Raw genomic sequence first — 8,885 nt, 5'->3', positions numbered from 1 at the left:
GACTCCAAGGTTTCTCACAGTGTACTGGAGGCCAAGGTAATGCCATCCAGAGTAAGAATTGCTTAGATACCATATTTCTAAGATTTCAGGGCCGAGTACAATAACCTCAGTTTTATCTGAATTAAGAAGCAGAAAGTTAGCGGCCATCCAGTCTTTATGTCTTTAAGACATTCCTGCAGTTTAACTAATTGGTGTGTGTTACCTGGCTTCATGGATAGATAGAGCTGCGTGTCATCTGCATAGCAGTGAAAATTTATGCTATGTCTTCTAATGATGTGCCTAGGGGAAGCATGTATAATGTAATAGAATTGGTCCTAGCACTGAACCTGTGGAACACCATAATGACCTTAGTGTCTGAAGAGGACTCCCATTTACATGTACAAATTGGAGTCTATTAGATAGATATGATACAACACTGCAGTGCAGTACCTGTAATACCTACAGCATGTTCTAATCGCTCTAATAGGATATTATGGTCAACAGTATCGAACGCAGCACTGAGGTCTAGCAGGACAAGCACAGAGATGAGTCCACTGTCAGAGCCATAAGAAGATCATTTGTAACCTTCACTAAAGCTGTTTCTGTGCTGTGCTGAGCTCTGAAACCTGACTGAAACGCTTCAAATAAGCCATTCCTCTGCAGATGATCAGTTAGCTGTTTGACAACTACTCTTTCAAGGATTTTTGATATGAAAGGAAGGTTGGAGATTGGCCTTAATTAGCTAAGACAGCTGGGTCTAGAGATGGCTTTTGAGTAAGGTTTAACTACAGCCACCTTGAAGGCCTGTGGTACATAGCCGATTATTAGAGATAGGTTGATCATATTTAAGATTGGAGCATTAATTAATGGCAGGACTTCTTTGAGCAGTTTTGTAGGAATGGGGTCTAAAAGACACGTTGATGGTTTGGAGGAATTAATTATTGAAGTTAACTCAGAAAGATCAATTGGAGAAAAAGAGTCTAACTTAACATTGATGGTACTAAGAGTAGCTGTAGATGATATTACATCTGTGGGATGATTATTGGTAATTTTTTCTCTAATGATAAAAATTTTATTTGTGAAGAAGTTCATGAAGTCATTACTAGTTAACGTTAAAGGGATTGTTGGCTCAGTAGAGCTCTGACTTTTTGTCAGCCTGGCTACAGTGCTGAAGAGAAACCTGGGGTTGTTCTTATTTTCTTCAATCAGTGACGAATAGTAAGATGTTCTGGCTTTGCGGAGGGCTTTCTTATAAAGCAGCAAACTATTTCTCCAGGCTAAATGATGATCCTCTAAATTTGTGACACGCTATTTCCTCTCCAGCTTACGAGTTATCTGCTTTAGGCTACGTGTTTGAGAATTATACCACGGAGTCAGGGACTTTGGATTTGAGGCCTTAGTTTTCACAGGAGCTACAGTATCCAGAGTCGTACGTAGTGAGGAGGTAAAATTATTAACAAGATAATCGACCTCTGTTGGAGTAGCGTTCAGATAGCTGCTCTGCTCTATGTTGGTACAGGGCATTGAAGATGATAACAGTGGGTGGATTATATTCTTAAACTTAGTTACAGCACTTTCAGAAAGACATCTACTTTGATAAAGTCTACTCTCCACTGCTGTGTAATCAATTATTGTAAATGTAAATGTTATCAGGAAATGATCAGACAGCAGAGGGTTTTCAGGAAACACTGTTAAATGTTCAGTTTCTATGCCATATGTTAAAACAAGATCTAGAGTGTGATTAAAGTGGTGGGTGGGTTCTTTTACATTTTGAGAGAAGCCAATTGAGTCTAATAACAGATTAAATGCCATGTTGAGGCTGTCATTTTTAGCATCTACCTGGATGTTAAAATCACCCACAATAATTATTTTATCTGAGCTGAGCACTAAATCAGATAAAAAGTCTGAGAAATCAGAGAGAAACTCTGTGTAAGGCCCAGGTGGACGATAGATGATAACAAGTAAGACTGGTTTCTGAGTTTTACAGCTGGGGTGGACAAGGTTAAGCATCAGGCTTTCAAATGAATTAAAAGTCTGTCTTGGTCTTTCGTTAATTAATAGGCTGGTGTGAAAATTGCTGCCACACCGCCCCCTCGGCCTGTGCTTCGAGATTTCTGGTAGTTAGAATGACTCGGGGGTGTTGATTCATTTAAACTAACATACTCATCCGGCTGCAACCAGGTTTCTGTAAGGCAGAGTAAATCGATTTGTTGATCAATTATTAAGTCATGTACTAACAGAGACTTGGAGGAGAGAGACCTAATATTTAATAATCCACATTTCACTGTTTTACTCTTTGGTTCAGATGTGGATACTGTATTGTTCTTTCTTTGTGATTTTTTATGTTTAAGTTGTTTATTGCTGGTTTTTGGTTTGTTTTTTGTCTTTTTGGGAGCTGACACAGTCTCAATGGAGATGGGTTTTTGGGGGGGTAGCAGGAGGAGAGAAGCTGCAGAGAGGCGTGTAAGACTGCAACTCTGCTTCCTGGTCCCAACTCTGGATAGTCATATTTTGGGGGGTTTAATAAATTTGTCCATATTTCTAGAAATGAGAGCTGCTCCGTCCAAAGTGGGATGGATGCCGTCTCTCCTAACAAGACCAGGTTTCCTCCAGAAGGTTTGCCAATTATCTATGAAGCCCACATCGTTTCTGGGACACCACTCAGACAGCCAGCAATTTAAGGAGAACATGCGGCTAAACATGTCACTCCTGGTCTGATTGGGGAGGGGACCAGAGAAAACTACAGAGTCCGACATTGTTTTGGCAAAGTTACACACCGATTCAATATTGATTTTAGTGACCTCCGATTGGCGTAACCGGGTGTCATTACTGCCGACGTGAATTATGATCTTACTGTATTTACGTTTACCCTTAGCCAGCAGTTTTAAATTTCCTTCAATGTCGCCTGCTCTGGCCCCTGGAAGACAATTGACTATGGTTGCCGGTGTCTCTAGCTTCACATGTCTGAGAACAGAATCACCAATTACCAGAGTTTGACCCCCGGCGGGTGTGTCGCCGAGTGGGGAAAAACGGTTAGACACATGAACAGGTTGGTGGTGTACCTGGGGCTTCAGTTTAAGACTATGCTTCCTCCTCACCGTCACCCAGCCGCCCTCTTTCCCAGCTGCTTGGGGTCTGCCGGGGAACAGCTAGCGGGGCCTACGCTATCTTCGGCTGCACCAGCTACAGGGGCCTGGCTAGCTACGGGTGAATGAAGGGTGCGAAGCCGAGTCTCCAATTCAGTAATCCTGGCCTCCAGAGCTGCAAATATGCTACATTTATTACAGGTATCATTACTGCTAAAGGAGGCCGAGGAGTAACTAAACATCTGACACAATGAGCAGGAAAGTGCAGGAGGGACAGGTGAAGTAGCCATGGTGCTAACGAGTCGGCTACGAGCTAAGCTAAGCTAGCGAAACAGTAAAGAGACAGTGAGTGAATACTTTGGCTATAAATTAGGTAGTGAGTACACAGAAAGGGTGATTCAGATGAGGCACGTTAAGATTATACTATGAAAAAGGGATGTATCAAAAGATTTAAATTAAATTGCTAAGCAGAAAAGCTACTCAGAAACACCACTGTGTTTGAGCAGGAACAGGAAGTGATACTCTACCACAAAGCGAGCGAACACCAAGTGACAGCGCCACATTCGCCATATTCAGTAAGTTATCAAAGCAAAGAGAAATTAATTATATAAAATGTTATTGTGGTTTAAAATATATATATATTTTTAATAATTTAAATTCATTAATTCATTTGGGACATACACAAGTAAAAAAGTTATTAATAAGATTACTTAATAAATCTTAGCTAACCTTGTAGTCCTCAGCAATCACAGTCTTTTCATCCAAATCCAGGGTCCCCCTTTTTTGCATAAGGATTTTCAAGTTGTTGTAGTGTTTTGTTACGTTCCTTCCACTACAAGGACTGCCAAACACTATTGCTGCACTATGGACAACATCATCCATGTCTTTTAAGTTATCACAGCATGCAAGGAGCCCAAACACATGCATTCCAAGCCTGTAGTTCTCTGGAATGCTGGGAAAATGAACGAATGAAATCACTGTTAGTTGGGCCTTTACATTACAAATCTTGTATTCTTTTTTAATTATTGATATAAATGTACTCACTGTTTTTTACAAAGGTCCTTGGCATTTTTCATGACATGGCTCAAACATCGATGAAGAATGGGAATGTTGAATTCCTGTGCTGAATGCTGGCCAGTGAGTAAGACATAGTACTTCTGCAGCAGATCCTCTAGACTTGTTCTGCAGAATGTCATGGAAATGGATCGAAGGAGTACTAGGGATCCATCACACATGAACATGACAGGCCTGTTGTAGGCCCGATTACCAAATGCTCTTACCAGATCAGTCTGAAAGGCCTGCAAGAAGTATGTCACAGAGGCAGTAGTGTGGTCACATGTGACATATGTAGCAACTGGAAGAGGAGAAGCACCTTTGGATGGGTTTCTGACAACCAACTCATACACATAATATGGTGGCCTTCCAGCACTTTCTTTTCTTATTATACTTCCAGTGGCATCAAAGTACACAATGTCTTCTTTGCATCTTTGATGAAAAACTGACAAGGTTTTCTTAGACCATAGCATTATGCCCTTTGGATGCATCAGAATCTTCTGCAGTACATCCTTTTCAGTGTCCTGATACTGTTGAATTATCTTTTGTAAGCTCATCAACTCGTTGGGATCTGCTCTACTGGCTTTTCTTTCAGACCATGCAATGTTTTTCAAGACTTCTTTTGTTGGAGCATCATCCCTGTTGCCAGATTGGATCACCTTTTGTGGCACTTTCTGTAAAGACTCCAAGTACAAGCTCCTTGGTAATTTGTTTTTGAGGAGTTCTCCAGCACTTTGACGTGATTGTGCACGCACAGGCCGCCTTTTCAGCTCTTTGTTATTATGGCAGACCTCACCTCCTTTAAAAACGACTTCTGCTTTCAGTGTCTCTTCGTCATAAACCACCACATCCACAGTGACAGGGCAGTCCTGAAATCTGCAGTACCCCATACACCTGAAAACCGGTGCCTTTGATCTTGAAGAGAGTTTTTTCACACTGTGTCTCCGAAATCCAAAACTGCAGTACGGATTAAGGGTTCTGATTCCACAAGCAATTATATTTGTCCACTGCAGTCCTTTAAATAGTCTTCCTGACTGATGTTGCCGTAACTCCTTCCATTCATTCTCATTTATGAAAAAGAAAGTTTTCTGCTGTGGCAAACCAGATGTGAAAAATCTTTCTCCTGAACTGCTACTGTCTGTGTTGACCTTAGCTGATTCATCTGATTCATTCCTCTGCAACATACAGATATATATTTCAAAAAAAGATATAAATACTTTCAATGTTTGTCACTACAGTGTCTCTATGAAACAGCATCATTATGTTACAATTTCACTAATGAACCCATAGTACAAGTAAGTGAATATGACTAAGAAATATTTATTTTACCTCTAAAGATCATCACAAAAAGATTTTAACTTTAAATTTAAACTTTGGATTACATTTAAAAAGACAAAATTTTTAATATAATAATTACATCCTGATAGTGTTTAACAAAAATATAAACTCCGTGTTTTCTTTCTCTGTTGTGCATTAAAAACAGCAAAAGTTATGAAATTACCGTAGCATTTGCATTTGAAGATGAAGATTTAGAGTCACTCTCGAGGGATTGTGTGTCTGGGGTCTGGATGCCGCTCTCTGCAGTTTTTTGAAGTGCATCCTGGGAAGAGAAAGCGTTTTCGTTAATTTACAAATTAATGTTTTTCCAAGGTATCACAATGTAATACTAAATAATATACAAATAATTACCTCTTTTCTTGAAGGTAAAGGTACATTTCCTACAGATTGTGGAGACTTTGGCACAAGAACAATGTCTTCCTCATTCTAACGAATCACAAATTAATTAAAACATAACAATTAGACTGAAATATCTATATGTCTTTGTTAACATACATTATTACAAAATATTTTGAAAGGAATCACTATGTAATGACGGTTTTATAAGGGAAAAAATATTCAGCAAAGGAATATAGTACTATAATTATTGTAAATGATAAAGTAATATTCTGATTCAGATTTTGGAACTTGATTGTGCAATAACAAGATCAAATGGAGAAATTAGAAGGGTGGAAGACAAGGAGTGAAAAGTTAGTCAGCAGCAGGAGGATGAGTTGGTTACTCCTTTAAAATGGAGGTCAGATGTGACACTCAGGTCTTTGTGAGGCTGTCCTGTGGGTGCTTAAGGCTCTACACCTCATGGTTTGGTGATTTGCTTTGATATGTGTTTACTTGCTGTTAAGCCTATTGTAATCTACTTTCTTGCTCTCCATATGACTCATTATTACTCTGTTTCAAGATTTAAATTATTTTAAAGATGAAATTTTGGAGTGAATTTGTTTTATTTGTATCTAAAAAGCTGGATCTCTACTATAGCTGGATAAGGTTGTCATAATGGCTTCAAAATTTTAAATCTGACAGTAAGTGTATGACACATTTCTTACAATGGAAGGAACATCATCTCCAAGTGTTGTCTCTGCAGTAGGAAAATCAGTCTGTAGCAAGGGACCCTCTACCCCTGATGTGGTCTGTAAAAATATTTGATTTTTGCATAATAATTTTTATTACAGGAAGTTCTACCAAAGAAATATCTGTTCTTTTTTAAAACTTTTTTTTTAAATGGAATAAATATAAATACTTTGTGAAAAAACATTGCTTACCTTTTCATACTGCAGGACTGCTTTGAGAATTTTTTTCCTATTAAGACATGTATTAGGCACTCCCAAATCTCTTGAGACATTTTCCCAAAAGCCATGCACTTTGTGAATACTGTAGGTCTTTAGACTGGTCCCGGGTTCAGCATACTTGTGAATGACCTCTAATATATTTGGCAGGGATTTTGAAATTGTCCGTGCCTTTTATGTAAAAGAGAACAGTGACATTAACACATCTTTGTTCAATCTGTATCACTTACACCACAATAATGTATCACATTATTTTTTTTTAAATTACTTGCCTTTCCAAAAACTGAAAAAGTGCAGGTCCTGAAATTTTGAGACAAATGAAAATTAATACAAAGAAAAACAAACCATATGAACATATCTGTTATCCTGAGATCAACCTTGCAATGCTGATCAACAATAACATATGAAACAGCATAAATGTGAACTCTTCATTTAAGTTTAATAGACTTCAGAAAACATTTTGGGGCACTCCAAGTACCCACACTCTAGTGATGTCCAAAATGCATGATGCGGAAAAATCTTTTGGGTGCATTTTTCTATGCCAACAACATAACAGGTAGCAGTTAGATTTTTGGACATACAAGTGCTAACTAACACAGTCCTTTTTAATGTTTATTTGCTAATACACTATCACTAAGTTCTAAGTTTTAAAATTCACAGTGCAAATTACTGTAATCAACACTATAGTTAAAAAACACAAGCACTAATTCACTGTGTATAATACACATTCCCTACCTGATTTATTACTATTAATAATGTTATACTCTGTTAGATATACATTTTGAGTGGCTCCTAAACCACAAAGACAAGCTGTTAAAGACCGTTGCTCTGAACGTATTTTACAATCATTATCACAATCACAACGACATGAAAGAGTCATTGTGTCAAGCCAATGAAAAATTAAAATCTGATAATACCCAGTGCAAATGCTTAAAAGAGAATTTATGACCTTATGTGACAAAAAGACTTTTGTGAGATGAGTTATTTATCATGGTGAACAGTGTTACTTATTATGGTTGTTTTACAACTAATTCAACCAAACATGGATTTTGTTTTAACGTATTTTTTCGTACTACAAAATGTTACGTATTTTTCAATTATCTCAGTGTGTTATCACTTCTTTTTCTTAATGAATATTTATATTTAAAAAAAGATACAACATCAAAAGTTTTAACTACGCTTAAATGGAGTGTGTTACTTTTAAATGTACGCCTAAGAGTACAAAATCTAATCTTAGGTATATGTTATATTTCTATATATATATGCTCTCCATGGGTTAGTATATCAATATTATTAAAGTTTTCAAATTCTAAAAATTATGATTTTCGACACATTTCTGGACGAAGACTATATACAAAGCGCAAACAATCTAAAACAATTTTCTATAATTAGACTGAGGAAAATAACTGGCATTAAATGGCTAGAATGTTCTCGTTTCTTGTTAATAGTCCAATTTTTAGTGTTAATTACTCACCTTTCCATTTTATTGTTGGTGGGTAAACCGAAAATTTTTGTCCACGTAGGCCTCGAAGAAAAGTTCAGTGTACTAATAATATGTAATGACAGCGTAACCACATATAACCGTTTCCTGTCGCAATGAAAGCTACGTTATCTGTCCGTGCGACGCAACGACTCAAATACCGAAAGATCAAAGGTGGGTTGGCTATATGTCATGTGACTCTTGTCCCACACATCAGTTTGCATTGAATTAACAAAAAATACTAATTTAATTCAAATAATGAAGCAAAATCTAAAAAATGTTAAGGCAATGTACAACCTTTTAATGTCATGTATAAAATATAATCAAAATAGTATTGGCAGAAATATTTCTATGAGTTACAGTATGAAAAAAACAAAAAAATGTATGAAACCTGCAATCAAAAGGCAAGATATTGTATAGGTAATTCATAATATTAATGTTAAAGACAATGAGTGTCAGAGAAAAAGACAAAAGCATATTGCTTAAAATATATTGTAAAAGATGTGATTAAAGACTTTCATATAAATTATGAGAATTGAAAATTGTTTTTATACCTCTAAGACTACTATTACTTATAGTAACATGAAAATTAACAAACAAAGAAGAAAATATTATTTGCTATTGGACAAGTGAGTGAGTTAGATTTTCAACGTTTGTGCACTTAAC

General features: G+C 37.0%; 2 protein-coding genes across 6 annotated transcripts in view; one reads left to right on the top strand and one right to left on the bottom strand.

Annotated features, from left to right (window-relative positions):
- LOC102082034 (uncharacterized) overlaps nucleotides 1–8,465 on the bottom strand; it is a 14,348-nt gene extending 5,883 nt beyond the window's left edge. For 3 of the 5 annotated variants that reach the window (XR_002062391.2, XR_002062392.2, XM_019360023.2), the window contains exons 1-8: nucleotides 8,214–8,463; nucleotides 7,012–7,039; nucleotides 6,716–6,910; nucleotides 6,500–6,583; nucleotides 5,808–5,882; nucleotides 5,620–5,718; nucleotides 4,110–5,293; nucleotides 3,795–4,017 (exon numbers count right to left, since the gene is read on the bottom strand). Coding sequence is in view for 2 of the 5 variants with exons in the window: in XM_019360023.2 (XP_019215568.2) it covers nucleotides 3,795–4,017; nucleotides 4,110–5,293; nucleotides 5,620–5,718; nucleotides 5,808–5,882; nucleotides 6,500–6,583; nucleotides 6,716–6,910; nucleotides 7,012–7,039; nucleotides 8,214–8,221 (1,896 nt within the window). In the remaining 3 variants the exon portion in view is untranslated. Of the gene's footprint in view, nucleotides 1–3,794; nucleotides 4,018–4,109; nucleotides 5,294–5,619; nucleotides 5,719–5,807; nucleotides 5,883–6,499; nucleotides 6,584–6,715; nucleotides 6,911–7,011; nucleotides 7,040–8,213 lie in introns of all 5 variants that reach the window. The other 2 variants (XR_002062393.2, XM_025908003.1) reach the window with 2 other exon arrangements.
- The window catches only part of LOC100691833 (pannexin-1), a 28,055-nt gene that overhangs the window by 10,461 nt on the left and 8,709 nt on the right, over nucleotides 1–8,885 (top strand). The gene's annotated exons all lie outside the window — the stretch shown is intronic.

Source organism: Oreochromis niloticus, linkage group LG6 (assembly GCF_001858045.2).
Source record: "Oreochromis niloticus isolate F11D_XX linkage group LG6, O_niloticus_UMD_NMBU, whole genome shotgun sequence".
Taxonomy (NCBI): domain Eukaryota; kingdom Metazoa; phylum Chordata; class Actinopteri; order Cichliformes; family Cichlidae; genus Oreochromis; species Oreochromis niloticus.
This window is presented reverse-complemented; position numbering and strand designations above follow the sequence as displayed.